The sequence below is a fragment of the Rattus norvegicus genome, chromosome 3 (assembly GCF_036323735.1).
Source record: "Rattus norvegicus strain BN/NHsdMcwi chromosome 3, GRCr8, whole genome shotgun sequence".
In the NCBI taxonomy this organism is placed as follows: Eukaryota; Metazoa; Chordata; class Mammalia; order Rodentia; family Muridae; genus Rattus; species Rattus norvegicus.
In genome coordinates, this window is record NC_086021.1 from 127,148,277 (window position 1) to 127,165,948 (window position 17,672).

Here is a 17,672-nt window from a genome sequence, read left to right on the forward strand (position 1 = left end):
TCACTCAAGTCTGACTAAATAGGGACCCACCAGAGTGTGATTATCCCTGGAGGGTATGTTGGTAAACTTCCTTCCCCAGGTAACCAGCTAGATTATGTTTATTCAGAAGTGTATCACACTAGACTCGGTATAAATATAGTTATAAAAATGTATAAAAGTTAGTAATCTCTGCATCTGAAGATATCAACAGATATTAGATCATAATATGGAGTGCTGTTCCGGGAAGTTTACTCTGATAATTCATTAGTCTATTTTTTTTTTTTTTTTTTTTTTTTTACTGGGATCTTGCCTTCTCTGTGTTGGAACTCAATACTTAGACCGGGTTGGACTCAAACTCAAAGAGATTCTCCTGCCTCTCTCTTTCAAGTGCTGGAACTAAAGACATGGGCTTAGCCAAGTGTTTAAGTTTGTAGAGTCTAATTCTCAAGGACCCCAAGTGTTGATTGTTGGTGTAGAGAATCTTACCCGGACGGAGTAAAAAGGATGCCCTGCATACCTCCCTAGGTTACCTCTCACAATAAAGAACGGCGTTCCAAGCGCGATGAGAAACTAGATAAGAAATCTCAAGCCATGGAGGAGCTAAAAGCAGAGCGCGAAAAACGGAAGAACAGAACAGGTGAGTGGGGAAATGAATGATGTTGGCTTGTTTTCCCTTTTGTTAGCGCTATATTTTATAGAAACTTGCAGACATAATGGCAGTGGTCTGGGGAGCATCTTTGATTCCATTGTCCAGGCTCTGCTTACTCCATGTCCTTGTTAATGTGTAGTTCCTCTTTCCATCAGATTGTCTAAAGTGAATATCAATAATGCGTGTTTTAACTGTAATAATTCAACATCTCTTATAGACAAGAGCCCCAGTGTTATTTCTTTTTGTGGGTGCTGTAGATAAAAGCCAGGTCCTTGTGCATGTTAGTCAGGCCCTCTTCACTAAGCTTTATTCCTAACTCCAGGACTCACGTGGGGGTTGTTTGTTTTAGCTGAAAACTGTATCTCATAGTCTATGCTGGCCTTGAACTCACCACAGTGAATTCATCACTCACTGTAGCATCAGATCCTGTAAAAGTGGGGATATAGAGAGTTGCAAGCAACTCTGTGAGAGCAGTAAGTGCTCTTAGCTCTGAACTGGCTCTAGCGCAGGGCTGGATAAATGCCTCCGTCGTTAAGAGTGCATTCTGTACAAAAATGAGGAGCTGTAGTTTGGATCCCAGTACCCATATAACAAACTGGACATCTTGCAAATGCCTTAGACTCCAGTTCTGAGGACTCCAGTGCCCCCTTGACCCCTGCACACAAGCAAGAGCATGCACCTACCCACATACTTGTACATACACGCACGCACGCGCACACACACACACACACACACACACAAATCTTTTTTAAAAAGCATTGAATTTCTCGTGCTTTAATATATGCTCAGTGTTTGTCTTCCTCTTCAGCAGAGGTCCCTTGAACCTTGTAAGTAGAGTATGATATAAATATCCCATTTAAGTCTGAGTATTCTGCAGTACTCTGTACATGGACCAGTTGTGGGGATTTAGTCTCAATATCTGTGAGAATCACCCATGTTTTCTTTTTTTTTTTTTTTTTTTTTTTTGGTTCTTTTTTTTGGAGCTGGGGACCGAACCCAGGGCCTTGCGCTTCCTAGGTAAGCGCTCTACCACTGAGCTAAATCCCAAGCCCCCCCCCCCATGTTTTCTTATAATCTGATACAACTGTTGTTCTTCCTAATCAGCCAACTGGTTATGGCCCCTTGACAAGACCCCAGTACTCAGTTCTCAAATCCTTCCCTCTTGTTAAGATTTATTCCCAGGAGGAGACATAAGCAACAACCTCCTCCTCTTCCTCTTCCTCTTTCTCCTCCTTTGCTTCCTCCTCCTCCTCCTGAGGCCCCAAGGAGGCATCATGATCCCACCAAACTTTACTCTAGAGAATCAATGAATTTATTGGGTTTCCTTACAAACATGGTTGTATTAGCCAGGATTCTCTAGGAATAAAAGAACTTATGTCTGAATATATGTATAGAAAGGGGATTTATTAGAATAACTCACAGGCTGTGATCCAGCTAGTCCAACAATGGCTGCCTATATAGAGAAGGTCCAGGAATCCAGTAATTGTTCAGTCCACAAGACTGGATGTCTCAGCTGCTCTTCAAAATATGCTGGAATCCTAAAATAGACTCTAATGTCAGTAAAGGAATAGAATTAAGGACAGAAGAAAGCAGGCAAAGAGAGTTTCTTCCATAACCTTTATATAGGCTTCCATCAGAAGGTATGGCCTAGGTTAGAGGTGGGTCTTCTCACCTCAAAGATCTACATTGGAAATGGATCATCCAGGGGCTGGACAGACGGCTCACTGGTTAAGAGCACTGACTGCTCTTCCACAGGTCCTAAGTTCAATTCCCAGCAACCATGTGGTGATTCATAACCATCTGTAATGGGATCCAGTGCTCTCTTCTGGTGTGTCTGAAGACAGCTACAGTGTACTCATGTAAATAAAATAAATTTTTTATTAAAAAAAAAATAGATCATCCCATTTCAAATGATCCTATTAAGCAAGAAAGCTTGCACAGGTATGTTCAGTCATTTGTGTTTTAGTTAATTCCAAACATAGTCAAGTTGACAATAAGAATAGTCATCCCAGTGGGCAAGGTGTGACTTTCAGGGATGTGAGTGTCCCTTCCCTGAAAGGCCATATCTAGCAGGGATGAGCGCTTCCCTGAATAGATGGAGCAGCCCTACTCTTCTAGTGCCCCACCCCATATTATAGCCCCTCCCTGAAGCCTCATACAATTAAAGCAAACATTGCATACAACAGGTGGTGTGAAGTTAATAATCTGGTAAGGGTCGTGTGACCCTCTTTGCCCCTCCATGAGGGATGTATACAGTCAGAAAGTCCATATGGGATAATCCTTTCACAAGGGGATGCAGCTGAACTCCCCAAAGGGGCTTTTGCTTGTCTCTTAGGGTAATCATACACAACACTCCTTTCTTTCTCTCTCTCCGCCCAAGTCAGGAGTGAACTGGGGACCTCATACATCTTAGGCAATCAAGTGTTCTATCATTGACCATTGCCTATGCTTTCAATCTTTTAGGAGTGGTGGGATGCTGGAAATGGAACCTAGGGTCTCCAATGTGCCAACTGTGGACTCAGATATCAACCACATCCTGAGAGTATGCCCCACCCCTGCAGTTCATGTAGCTTGCTTTCTTTTGAGATTTGGAATTACTCATTTCTCTTAGCAGCCCTTTCTGCTGAGAAAATAGAGACTACAGTCTGCACAGAAGAATATTCATTCAACTGATTATTCTCTCCGTTTTTGTGCCTTTTCAGTATACAGAGCTAGGATTTTGGTTGTTTTTCTTTTGTGGTTTGTTTGGTTTTGGTTTTTTTTTTGTTTTTTGTTTTTTCTTTTTTTTCGGAGCTGGGGACCGAACCCAGGGCCTTGCGCTTGCTAGGCAAGCGCTCTACCACTGAGCTAAAATCCCCAACCCCGGTTTGTTTGTTTTAAGCATAACATCAAGAAGTTAGTTGTAGGACTGAGGAGAGACTACATTAAGAATACTGGCTGCTGTCCCAGAGACCCTGATTTCAATTTCAGTACCCACATGACTGTATACAACCATTGTTTCTCTACTTCAGGGAATCTGATGTGCTCTTCTGGCCCTGCAGGTACACAGTTCATAGATGTACATATAGGCAGAACAGCCATACATATAAAATAAGATATAATTTTTATAAAATTAAAGAAACTAGGCATGGTAGCAACATACCTTTTTTTGTAACTGCTTGAGAAGCTGAGATAAGATAATGGTTTGAGGGTTGGGGATTTAGCTCAGTGGTAGAGTGCTTGCCTACGAAGCGCAAGGCCCTGGGTTCGGTCCCCAGCTCCGAAAAAAAGAACCAAAAAAAAAAAAAAAAAGATAATGGTTTGAGCCTGGGTTTTTGAAACTACTTTGATTAACATAGCAGGATCTCATTTTTAAAAAAAAAGAAAGAAAAGATTATATAACTGTATAATCTTTTTTTAAAAAGATTTATTTATTTGTGTTTTTTTTTTAAAGATTTATTCATTTATTATATATAAGTACACTGCAGCTGTCTTCAGACACACCAGAAGAGGGCATCAGATCTCATTACAGATGGTTGTGAGCCACCATGTGGTTGCTGGGAATTGAACTTAGGACCTCTGGGAGAGCAGTCGGTGTTCTTAACCAATGAGCCATCTCTCCAGCCCCTGTATAATCTTTTGATTTTCTTTTTGGAGACAGTGCCTCCTATAGCTCAGGCTGGCCTCAAGCTTGCTATGTAGCCAAGAGTGAAAGAATGACCTTAAACTTCAGAACATCCTCTTCTACCTCTCGAGTACTAGGGTTACAGGCATTTCCCCCACAGCTGGTCTATTTGATGCTAAGGATGGAACCCAGGGCCTTATCTGTGCTGAACAGGCACCCTAATGGCCTAGCTACATATTTATTTTGTGTAACAACTTTATTGAAAAAAAGCTTATAAAATACTGTTTACTCATGAAAAGTTTACAATGCAAACAGCTTTTATTAGGTAGAATTCACAGGTCTGTCCAGTAAAACAGTGGTTTTTATGCACTTAACCATAAGAAACCCACAATTTCTCAACCTAAGGCAGCCACTCATCTGCTTTCTAAATATTTAATATGCATGAAATCATGTATGTATAATTTTTTTATGCCTGGCTCTTTTCTCAACCCCCCCCCTCCTCCCTCCCCCCCTTCCTTCCTTCATTCCTTCCAGACAGGGTTTCTCTTTGTAGTGCTAACTGTCCTGAAACTCACTGTGTTTAACCAAGCTGGCATAGACCTCACAAAAATCTGCCCATCTCTTTCTCCCAGATGCTGAGGTTAATGACATACACCACCACACTAGCTGATGACTCTTTTTATTTGTTTTTATAACCTTTTGATATCATATCCAAGAAATCCTTGCCAGATCCAATGTCATAATTCTCTAGTGATTTTCTTTAAGACTTATATAGTTTAGTTCTTAATTTAGATCTTTGCTCCATCTTTAGTTAATTAGGTCTTTGATCATCTACAATGAATTTTTATAAATGGCATAAAGGGGGTCAATTTATCTTTTCCTTGTTATATTATTCAATTTTTCTAACACCCATTGTTTTCTGTTTGGGTTTTTGTTTTTGTTTTTGAGTTTTGTTTTGTTTTGGTGAGACAGAACTTCTCTGTGTTGTTGAAGTTGTCCTGAAACTCACTTTGTAGACCAGGTTCATCTGGAACTTAGACATCGGCTTGCCTGTCTCCCGAGTGCAGGAGTCAAAGGCATGTGCCACCACTCCCTGGCTCCCGCACCCATTGATGGTAATTAGTACTCTTTTTCAAAAAAAGATGGTAAGAGGACAGGAGAGCTGACTTGGCACTTAAGAGCACCTGCTGCTGTTCTAGAGGATCTGTGTTTGAGTCCCAGCATCCACATCGTGGCTCACAACCACAAGTAACTCCAGTTCTAGGATCCAGTACCTTTTTCTGACCTTGTTCTGAGGGTTACTGCACACATGTGATACATATACATACACTGGGATTACAGGTCTGCATCGTATCACACTCACACTCAAATCTTTTTTTGGGGGGGTTAAATTACTCATTACAGTTCATTTCTGTATAGTTATTTATCAAATGTAAATTTTGCTTTTGGTGTTTAAAAATAGCCTTTAATTATTACTTTGTCTCATGAACATATAAATTATAAAATCCATGGTTCCAAATTTGTATCTTCTAACAAACATCTATAGGTAAGGAGGGGAAACATTTATATATATATATATATATATATACATATATATATATATATATATATGAATATTTTTTTGTTTGTATATGCATATCTGTGCACCTGGTGTATGCCTAGTGCATCAGATTCTCTGGAACTATAGTTAGAGATGGGTGTGACCCACTGTGTGAATACTAGGAACCTAGCCAGGATCCTCTGCAAGAGTAATCAGTTCTCTTAACCACTGGGCTATCTCTCCAGTCCCCTAACTCAGTTTCTTACATGTTTAACAACAATCAACACAGACGTCTATGATCTCTAATATGATAATTTCTTCCACTGGCAAACTAGCAACTGATTCTATACCAGACACCAACTAAGCCTCTGGTAATTCAGTTCAGCACTGAACCCATTCTGTCCACAAATTGAACGCTCAGTCCTCCCACGAATGTCCAGGTTCTTTTATCTGTGCTTCTGAGCTATGGGCCAAGTCCTGCTTCCTTTGAATTCAGTTAATTTGCTACAGTGTTGCACAGGACTCAGGCATACTTAGGTTTGTTTGTGTTTTTGTTTGAAACAAGGTCTTTTTTTTTTTTTAAGATTTCTTTATTTTATTTATAAGTACCCTGTAACTATCCTCAGACGCACCAGAAGAGGGTACTGGATCCCATTACAGATGGTTGTGAGCCACCATGTGGTTGCTGGGAATTGAACTCAGGACCTCTGGAAGAGCAGTCAGTGCTCTTAACCACTGAGCCATCTCTGCAGCCCTGAAACAAGGTCTTAATTGGTAGTCTGGCCTGGAACTCTGTGTGGTTGTAGATGACTTGAATTTGTAATCCTTGTGTTTCCACTTCCCCAGTGCTGGGATTATGGTATGTACCATCATGCCTGGCTAGGTTATCAACTTTATTATAAGAGCTATTACAAAAGATACAACTGAAACGATTCATTAGGTGGGACATTTGCTAGGAAGCCCTAGCGCTCTGGACAGGTACCCTCTAGGAACTTCTCTGTTCAGGCACTCTGTATCCTATTCTATGGAAGGTTTTTTGTTGTTGTTGTTTGTTTTTGAGGCTTCATTACAAAGATTGAGCAAATCAATTGGCCATTGGTAATCTGCTTAACCTTCAGCCTCTTTCTCCTGAAGATCTGAGTCTCAGCTCTCTAATACTGCCTTGGTCTTTCCAGGGACCAGCCCCTGTCCTGAAGCTACCTATGGGCTTGCAGCCACCAGTCAACTCATTAGCATACTAAAAGACACTATCACTTTGAAGATTCCATGGATTTTAGGAGTTGTGTGCCAGGAAAGGGAATGAAGATGTATTTCGTAATGTCACACAAGGTATATTAAGGGGAAGTTCAGCTTCCATATCCTTCTACTTGATGCCTTGCCCCCTTCCCATAGTGGGCATCACTTAAATGTTTCATATACATACCAAAGGGATGGGGTGTCACTCAGTTGGTAGGATGCTTTGCTACCAATGCACAGAGCCCTGGATTCAACCCCAGACATGAATGCACCCCTCTACTCCCAGCATTTGTCTGGGGTAGATGAAGCAATAGAATTAGAAGTTGGAGGTTATCCTTGGCCAAGTAGCAAGTTCAAAGCCAGTCTAAAATATATCAGACCCTGTTTCTCTATATATTTTCTTCTCTTTTTTTTGTGAGCATAAAAATAATTCATAATGATATTTCTCATCATCCATTAATGGGTAACAAACTATACATACATACATACATACATACATACATACATACATGCATGCATGCATACATGCCTTCTTTTCTTCTTTTTTGTAGCTGTGTAAGTTTTGTATTCTGGAGGTTATTCCTTGTTTGAGGTTTAGGGAGTTTCTTTTTTGTGTGTTGTTTGTTTTTGTTGTTTTGGTTTTTTAAGTACTAGAGAAAGAATCCATTCTATAAATATGTATATGAGAAATTTTTTTAATTTTATTTATTTTGTGTTGGTATATATGAGGCACATATATACAGTTTACGTGGAATTCAGAAACATCTTTTGAGATTTCATTCTCTTTTTCTACCATGTGGATTCTGAGGGTCAAACTCAGGTTGTCACGGCTGGATGACAAGCACCTTTTGAGCCACCTCCCCAGCCTGATTTTTATTTTGAGACAAGATCTTACTTATTAAAGTGCCCACACTGGCCTTGAAACTCACCTTCCTCCTGGCTCAGCTTCCTAAATAGCTGGGGTTCTAGACAGACACCACTATACTGCGCTCTACTTCTATTCTTTCTTTATAGCTACTAGAAGACAACCATCTTTTGTGACTTAAATTTCATTGCCAGCTTGGGGGAGTGACAACATTCACAAAGCTCTCATCACTGAGAGGAAGACCTCTATTAGAATAAAGCTTCACTGTTTGTCCCACCTTCATGCTGCAGTTGCTATGTAGCTGCAACATGGATCTGAACCAGAAGTCTGCAGTGGTTACCAACTGGTCCTTTAAAACTCGCTTTGTCACTCAAAAAGTGATAGTGCCTTTCTTCCTTTTTAAAAATATGTAATTTTAGTTATAAGTATGTGCATGTGTCTTTGTATGACAGTACCAGAAGAAGGCACCAGATCCTCTGGACCTAGAGTTAGAGTGGTTATGAGCTACCTCATGTTGGTGCTGGAACTGAATCAGGTCCTCTGGGAGAGCAGTAAGAACTGCTAACCACTGAGCCATCTCTCCAGCTCATCTCTCCTTGATGTATGCTTTTTGACTCATTTTTCACAACTTTACTGAGATTAAAGTGGCATGGGTAATTGAGTGGAACTCCCAGAGTTCAAGGCTAGCCTAGACTTACCTCATAGTGAGTCTGTGTCAAAAGCCAAACTATGCTGGTGGGATGGGTCAGTGGTTAAGAGTGCTTGCTGCTCTACTGTCAGACATGAGTTCAGTTGCACACGTGTCAGGAGATTCTTAAGTGCCTATAACTCTAGCTTCAGGGGATCTGACACCTTTTGTCCTCTTTGAGCACCTGCACATAATAGATTTTTAAAAAGAGAAAAACAAAAGATAATTATGAGTTCTCTTCATTCTTCCTGCCTGAGGTCAAGCATCTTAAGTATAGTAAAGACCACAAGGGAACCAGCAAGATAGCAGCTCAACAGGTGAAAGCAATTCCTAGATCCCACATGATGGAAGGAGAGACCTGACTCCTGTATGTTATTCTATGACCTCCTCATACACATATACATAAAGGAAGTAATTAAAACCTTTTCTTAAAGAGAACAGGGACTGAATATATATAGCTCACTGGTGGAACACTTGCCTAGCATATAAGAGTCCCTGGGTTCAATCCCCAATATGTGGGGAGGGTTGGGAAATTTTAGTATAGTTGGTAACCCTATCTATCTATCTGTCTGTCTGTCTGTCTGTCTGTCTATCTATCTATCTATCTATCTATCTATCTATCTATCTATCTATCTATCTATCTATCATTTATTTATTTTGGTCTGTGGGATCTGATCTTGGTTCCGGAATGCTTAACTGTGTTTTACCTGAGTGTGACTCAGGTTATCACAGACCAATCTAGAAACAATAGATTGTCTGCTTAGGTCCTTTTCTTTGTTCCAGTTCTTTCCAACGATCAAAGATGAGTCGGTTTCTTGTTTGTGGAGAGTAAATAGGTAAATATTTCCTTTTTTGTTCTAGCTGAGCTCCTTGCCAAAAAACAGCCATTGAAAACCAGTGAGGTCTACTCTGATGATGAGGAGGAAGAAGACGATGACAAGTCCAGTGAGAAATCAGACCGCTCGTCCCGAACGTCATCATCTGATGAAGAAGAAGAGTAAGCAGTCTCTGTTTGGATCTAGCAGGCAGAAGTAGAGTGAAAGAGTTTGTTTATTTCAAATTAAAGGTTCCATCATTAAGGGAAGCCAAGGCAAGAACTTGAAGCAGAAAATAAAGGAAAAATACTGCTTATTGGCTTGCCCAGTCTGGCTCTTGGCCAGCCAGCTTTCTCATATAACCCAGGACCACCTGTCCACGGATGGCACTGCCCACTGCCTGGGCCCTCTCACAGAAATTACCAGCAAGAAAATGCCCCACAGATATCCCCACAAACTATTCTGATTAAGGCAGTCCCCTCCCACTCCCCAATTTTGAGCCCCTCTTCCTAGCAGTGCCAAGTGACAACTGAGATTAGCTGTTACAGAGGATTCTTGGAAGAGATGCTTAATATAGGTGTAAAGACTGCACTTGTGGCTTGATTTAGTATCTTTGAATTCTGCATATCCATTTCTCCTGCCTCTGGCTCCTGGCTGCACCCCTGGCCATTTCCCCTGGGCCTAGTAGCTATGAACTGACTGTACATCCCCTCAGACTGGTCTGCAGCTGCTTTTCTGGGATAGAGCATCAGTCAGGGCAGTGTGTGTGCACTGTAGAGTAGACTTTATATACAGATATAGTCTATATAGATTAGACTCTCATTTGATCCTTTACTTCATCTGCTAAGTTAGTTGCATCCTCTTTGGGTAAGTATTGAGAATCTGCTGTCTGTCTCTCTAGTGATTTTACAGTGAATACTGTTCTTTGTTTCTCACAGGAAAGAAGAAATCCCTCCGAAATCACAGCCAGTCTCCTTACCCGAGGAACTGAATCGGGTTCGGTTATCAAGGCATAAGCTAGAACGCTGGTGTCACATGCCCTTCTTTGCTAAAACTGTCACAGGATGTTTTGTACGGATTGGCATTGGAAACCATAATAGCAAGCCAGTTTACCGGGTTGGTATTCTTCCCTTGGACAATTTTCCATATTTTAAATATAATGATTGTCTACTGGGAGTGGGAGCTGCTGAACAAATCTGTTATTCTGCCACCATGTGACTGAATTAGTCAGCTTCCCTTATAACTCGGAAAAGTAGCCCACGCCTGTACTTCCAGCACTTGGGAAGCGGGTATGAGTTTGAAGCCAGCCTGGGCTCCAGAGTGAAACCCTGTTTCAAAACAGAAAAACCAGGTTTGGTGGCACACACCTATGATCCTAGCACTTGAGACACAGAGGCAGGAGAATGCCACAAGCCAGTCTAGTCTACAGATTAAATTTTAAGACACTCAGTGCTATTATGACCCTAAAGAGTTAGTCCCAACACTTGGGAGTTAAAGCCTGGTAGATCTCTTAAGTTTGAGGGCAGCCTGGTCTACAGAGAGAGTTCCAGGATAGTCAGGGCTACACAGAGAAACCCTGTCTTGAAATGCCAAATAAAAAGACCTTGAAGGAGGGTGTGGTGAAAGAGGTATATAAGGGAGCCAGCTGCCGACGTCCCTGGATTTGGGTGAGAGAAGAAGAGGCTCATAGTTCCCTTGAGAGCATGCCAGTGACCCTGGACATGGTAGCGCTTGTCTTTATTCCCAGTACTGCAGAGGCAAACTGTTCTGTCCTACATAGGAAATGCAAGACCACTTTGTGAGAGTCTCAAAAACAAGACCAAGCCAACAAAATCTCCCGGGGGTTTCTGCCACCTTCCAGTATTGCCAAGCCAACAACTTCAAGACTTGAGCACATGGACCTTTAGGAGACACTTAGGAGCCAGACTAGCAGAAGAGGAGCTGAATTGTTAGAGAGGAGCTCATACAGCAGTGAGAGTCATTCACAACTAACTAAAAGTATACTTGGGAGCCCAAAGAACTGGTGTGCTTGAATTTAGAATCATCTTCTCACTCCCTCTCAGCATGAAAGGGAGAAGGAACATTCATGACTTAGCTGGTCTGTCTTAGATAATAGAGTTTTGTTTGAGAAATGTGAATGAATTTTGTCAGTGTATGAAAATCACCATGTTGCATACCAAGTCACCTAGACCCTAGGGAAGAGAGAGAGTGACGCCGACTGCCCTGGCTCCTGCAGTCCACCCTGTTGCTGTGGTTTGGGCCAGAGCCTTGCTGCTTTAGTTGTCCTGTTCCCATTTGTTCTTCAGGCTGGATCTTACTGCATAGCACACATTGAACTTGATCTTTTTTTTTTTTTCTTTCTCCCTAAGAGAGGGTTTCTCTGTGTAGCCCTGACTATCCTGGAACTCTCTCTGTAGACCAGGCTGGCCTCTAACTCAGGGCATCTGCCTGCCTCTGCCTCCTGAGTACAGGGATTTTACCCATGTTGGTTGCAGTTGGTGTTGTGTCTGCTTGCTTTGTTTTCAGTTGTCTGGTTTTAATATAGTACATTACCTGTGTGAGTGCTAGCAGCCATGAAACTCCCCTTCATGCACTTCCATTAGAGTGACTAGACCTTGGCCAGCGTGCCACACATGCACCATGCACATGTGGTGCTTGCGGTCAGAGATGGAGGCAAAACAAGCTCAGTGGGTCTGAGGCCAGTCTGGGCGACATAGTCAGGTCATGGACAGCCTGAACTCCATTCAAATGGTGTCTCACTAAAAAACAGAAAGAAATTATGCTTGGCAGCTTGGACCTCAGCTGGGGAGAAGGCTCGGTGGGTAGAGTGCTCCTCCATAAGCATGAGGACAGGCGTTTAGGTTCCCAGTGGCAGTATAAAAGCTTGGCTTGGCAGAGCACAGACATAACAACTACCCTGAAGGTTAGAGACAAACGGGTCCTAGGAGCTCACTGGCCAGTCCAGCCGAAACACCACTCTCCCAGTTCAGTGAGGGACCTCATTTCAAAAGATAGGTGGAAAATCATGGAGGGCACCTGACTTCTGGCCTCAGTGTGAAGGAAAACACACAGGCAAGCATACCTACTCACAGTGCACACAGAAAGGTTTTTGAAAGATTTATTATGTATAGTGTTCTGTCTGCATATACACCTGCAAACCAGAAGAGGGCACTAGGTCTCATTACAGATGGTTGTGAGCCACATGTGGTTGCTGGGAATTGAATTTAGGACCTCTGAAAGAGTAACCAGTGCTCTTAACCTCTGAGCCATCTCTCCGATCCACATACACACAAATTTTAAAACCTTAAAAAAAAAGTATTGCTATGTGTAAGAGGTATGTGGGGGAAATATACATGCTTAGTGTGTGTGTGCGTGTGCATGTAGAGTTCAGAGGACACTGTTGAAGTTGGTTCTCTTCTTTCACTTTCATGTGAGCTCCAGGGAGGTTGCTCGACTTGCATCAAGTAGCAAGTCCCTTTCCCATTGAGCTACCTTGCCAGTCTGCTTTTTTTTAAAAAATTACTGTTGTAAGTGACATAGTGTGTGTATGTGGAGGTCTAAGGGCAACTTAGGAAGCCATTTATCATTTTTGTCTTGTTTTGAAGTAGTCTTTTTTTCTGCCACCCTGTGTACTCTAGGAGACTAGCTGGCTCATGAGCTTCTAGGTCATTCTTTGTCCCTGCTTTGCGTCCCCATGGCAGTTCTGGAATTACATATGTGAACCACTACATCTGGCTTCTTTGGGGGGATGGGATAGGGTAAGAACCCAGGTTCCGTGTGGAGCCCTGGCTATCCTGAAACTCACTCTGTAGATCAAGTTGCCTCTGCCTCCCAAGGGCTGGGATAAAGATGTGCTTCAAGCCCAGCTTTCATCTGACTTTTTATAGCCTCTAGATATCCACCTTGGGTTGTCAGGTAGGCTTTTGCACTTAGCTGTTTTGCCTTCTGAGCCATTTTGCTGGCCCAGTTTTTTCCTAAGGAAACTTAAATAAGAGCCACGTCTAGTCTATTGCTGGAAGCCTAATGTCCTGGGTGTTTGAGAAACAGCCCAGAGGATCACCTGAGCCTGCCGTTCAGAACAGCCCGGTCAACGTAGTTAAAACCTGTCTCATAAGGAAGGGAGGGAGGAGAATAAGAAATAGGGAGTGTGGGGTTGGGAATTTAGCTCAGTGGTAGAGCGCTGCGCAAGGCCCTGGGTTCGGTCCCCAGCTCCAAAAAAAAAAAAAAAAAAAAAAAAAAAAGAAATAGGGAGTGTGTTTGTCACTAGGCCTGCTCACCTGAGTTCAATCCCCAGAATCCACATGGTAGAAAGAGTTGTCCTTGAGCTCCACTCAAGTGTGCCCTGGCAAGAACATTAGTGGGGTGGCATGGGGGTGAAATGGTCCAGTTTATAAATGCACTTGCTATCGAACCTGACAAATGAGTTTGATCCCTGAAACCATTACAGTATGAGAGAATTGACTCTCAAAAGCTGTGTTCTGGCCTCCATGCTGTGGCATATGTATGCTTCATGTAAACATGCACATAAGTAAATGTCTTTGTCTGTCTGTCTGTTACTAAGGGTAGAGTGCTAGGAATGTTATTTACTTAACCTAGCATGTTCAACACTCAAAAACAACAGAGGACCTGTCCTTTGTCTTTCCTATAATGGCCCCTCCAGACTGACTGCCTTTCTCCTGGGCCTTGCTGTCCCTGAATGAATACAAGGCTTCCCGCCTTCCCTGTCTGACTTCCCCCACGAGACAGCTCCTGTGCACTCCTGCACGGCTGTGCTGTGTTGAGGTAGATTGTCAGAAGGTGCGCAAAGCTGTGCACGGGGACTTGACTGGTGTCTTTGTTCTCTGTCGTAGGTGGCTGAGATCACAGGTGTTGTGGAAACTGCCAAAGTTTACCAGCTGGGTGGTACCAGAACAAACAAAGGGCTGCAGCTACGGTAAGATACTTGTGTGCCAGGCATACCCTGACACACCCTCCTAATCCTGGCGCTCTAGTGATGGAAGCAGGAGAAGCACTGCGAGTTCAAGGCCAGTCTGATAGGTATCCTGAACTCCGGGCCACCTAGAGTTGCCTAAGGAGATGTGTCCTTCCTCATCTTCCTCTCCCCCTCCCCCTGTCTTTTTTGAGATAAGGTCTTTCTGTATACAACCCAAGCTGGTCACAAACTCATAATCCTGCCTCCGCCTTCCAAGGGTTGGGATAACTGATTTGTAACACCAACCCCCAGGTCTGAAAGGTCTTTCTGTGGAGACTTGACTTCTTTTTGATCCTGGAACTTCTCCTTTAACAAGAATGTTTGGATTCTAGGTTTATTTTCCTTGTCGGTGAAATGGAAATGTCATTTACTCAGCACGTTCCCCCAATTTCTACTCAGTGCCTGGCACTCTTCTTGACATTAGTATAAAGGAGATGACAGATACTCATTCCCATTCCTTTCCTCCTGAACCGTAACAATTTTAAAGAACCCTTATCAGAAGGTATAAACAGGATCACGGCAGTTAGCAAGTAATAGATATACCCACCCCAAATCCTCATCCCACATCCCCCCTGGTTCGTTTAGAAAGTGTTTGGGGGCTGGCAAGATGGGTCAGAAGATAAAGGGACTTGCCACCAAGACTGGGGATGACATGAGTTCAGTTCTGGAACCATGTGGTAAGAAGGTACTAATCTTGCAAGGTGTCCTCCATCACACACATTTGCAATTGTAAACACACATGCGAACACACACAAATAAGCTTAATATTTTTGTTTTAATGAGTAGGCTGAAGGGCTGGAGAGATGGCTCAGATTTTGAGTACTTACTGCTTTTTTTTAGAGCCCCTGGGTTCCATCTCCAGCACCTACATGGTATGGCTTATGACTACCTATAACTCCATTTATGGCCTCTTGTGGGCAGTGTCTATTTAAAAAAAATTTTTTTTCTAAAGAAATCAAAAAGAGCTTGTTGGGCTAATAAGTGTTTAGATACATCTCTAAGAGTATGGTTACAGAGTCACCAAACTTTTCCAAGGCACTGCTCAACAGAAACACTGGTCTTCTGTTCATTCTGGGAACTATGCAGACTTCATACTCCTGATACTGATGGGCTCTGGAGAATTTATAGTTAACAGACTTCTGAAGCACTCACCAGTCCCCCTAGGCTTTCACTGTTCTGTAAGCTCAATCCTGGATGCCCATTGAAACAACCTCTGGGAGCTGGTTTTGTGTCTGGTTCTTATTCCCAGAAATGTGGGCTTAGTTGGTGCTTCAGCGTTACAGTTCTCATGTGTCCTTGGTGATTCAGAGGGTAGCCTGGATTAAGACCCGCAGATGCAGATAATCTACACAGTCTGGTATGGTTGCCTAGCTGGTTACAGTCAACATGCACATTCTTGGAAATGCTGTCTCTCTTTTATGTAGGCATGGCAATGACCAGCGAGTGTTCCGTCTAGAGTTTGTGTCCAACCAGGAATTCACTGAAAGTGAGTTCATGAAGTGGAAGGAAGCGGTAAGCGGCTAGACTGTGGGGTGAGCAGTTGTTCAGAAACAACTTCCCCTAAACCCCTTATTGATCACTTTTTCTTCTATTTTGGTCCAGATGTTTTCTGCTGGCATGCAGTTGCCCACACTAGATGAAATCAATAAAAAGGAATTTTCTATTAAGGAAGCCCTCAATTATAAATTCAATGATCAGGACATTGAGGAGGTAAGAAGCCTGAATCTCAGAGGCTGGCTGTTCTTTAAGATCCAGTATGGAAAAGGTCAGACTTGTCATTTTTCTGCAATCTGAGACATTAAAGGGATTATTGCTCTTATTATTGATACTTTATCAAGCCTTTCCCATACACTGTCATCTACAGTGAGCCTATATAGACTCAAGTCTATTAGGATGTGTATTCCCCTAGGCTTGGTTCTTATAGAACTTCCTTTCTCCTAAACATTTTGGTACAATTCTTCAATCTCTGTTCTCTTGGACAGTGGCTAGCCTTACAATTCCATGCCTTTATGCTGCTGCTGTTTGGGGGGTTGGGGGGAGGCATGCTCCTTTAGACTGTTCCAGAGTCTCCATGACCCCAGAAGCCCCATGGTGTCCCTTGGAAGGAATTTGCTCACCCTCTGGTATATGACACTGCTATAGGACAAGTGGTCCCCTTTAACTATCAGCTTACCTTCAAAATGGTCTCATTTAGCATGTCTACAAATGTAGTTTGGGAATACCTCACTGCTGGTGTCTCTTGTCTGGTACAGATTGTGAAAGAGAAAGAAAGGTTTAGAAAAGCTCCACCAAACTATGCTATGAAGAAGACTCAGCTGCTGAAGGAAAAGGTGAGGACTTGGCGCAAGCCCTTTGCCTGACTTGTTGATGGAGAAATCACACTCATCTGCCCATCTCTGCTGCAGACTGAGTGCTTGCAGGACTGCAAGAGCAGCCTGTGCTCTGTGGTAACCAAACACTGCATTCTTGAGAACCCAGGCAGCTTCCTTCCTGGAAATGCAGTCAACCTTGTTTTCCTGGCTTCCTGTGTTTTCTATGCCTTTGTTTTGTTTGTATTATGAGGCCCATTATAACACATGGTTTCCATACCATCCATCAGGATGGGATGGGTGTAGCTATGGAAGTTCACTTATATGGGCCTATATTCTTATTTAAAAATTACTTTTGAGGAAGATTTGGTATATAAGTAGCATCTTGATTAAACATCATTTAAAAATTACTTTTTAGGAAGATTTGGGGCCTATATTCTTTTCTTTTTGGTTCTTTTTTTTTTTCGGAGCTGGGGACCGAACCCAGGGCCTTGCGCTTCCTAGGCAAGCGCTCTACCACTGAGCTAAATCCCCAGCCCCTGGGGCCTATATTCTTAAAGGTTAATGTGGCATCATCAACCCTCTGGGCCCCCGAGCTAGGTAACTAATGGAAAAGTAAGTGTTCCTACTGGACAAAAAAACAAAACAAAAACAAAACAAAAAAACACGCCTTGTCTTTATAAAGTGTTTCTTTCATTATTTCTTCACATTTCCTATCACTGGTTTATTATATGAGGTGCCTTACTGTGTTGTATGAGATATTTAATAGGGAATCCGTAACAGGCATGTTTCTGTGTAGGCCATGGCTGAGGACCTGGGAGATCAGGACAAAGCCAAACAAATCCAAGACCAGCTAAATGAGCTAGAAGAGCGGGCAGAGGCCCTGGACCGCCAGCGGACCAAGAACATATCTGCTATCAGGTGTGTTACTAATCCTTTTTTGCTAAGGACGCTGTCCTTGGCTAGCCTGTAGCCTTATACATTGAATGCACACATACCCCATAGATCTCTGGGA

General features: G+C 42.6%; 1 protein-coding gene across 2 annotated transcripts in view; it reads left to right on the forward strand.

Moving 5' to 3' along the window:
• Rtf1 (Rtf1, Paf1/RNA polymerase II complex component, homolog (S. cerevisiae)) overlaps positions 1-17,672 on the forward strand; it is a 59,591-nt gene that overhangs the window by 35,106 nt on the left and 6,813 nt on the right. For both annotated transcript variants that reach the window (NM_001401979.1, XM_063284277.1), the window contains 8 exons: positions 505-616; positions 9,423-9,558; positions 10,315-10,492; positions 14,227-14,309; positions 15,773-15,860; positions 15,951-16,058; positions 16,601-16,678; positions 17,457-17,578. In NM_001401979.1, the coding sequence (NP_001388908.1) occupies positions 505-616; positions 9,423-9,558; positions 10,315-10,492; positions 14,227-14,309; positions 15,773-15,860; positions 15,951-16,058; positions 16,601-16,678; positions 17,457-17,578 (905 nt within the window). The remainder of the gene's footprint in view (positions 1-504; positions 617-9,422; positions 9,559-10,314; positions 10,493-14,226; positions 14,310-15,772; positions 15,861-15,950; positions 16,059-16,600; positions 16,679-17,456; positions 17,579-17,672) is intronic.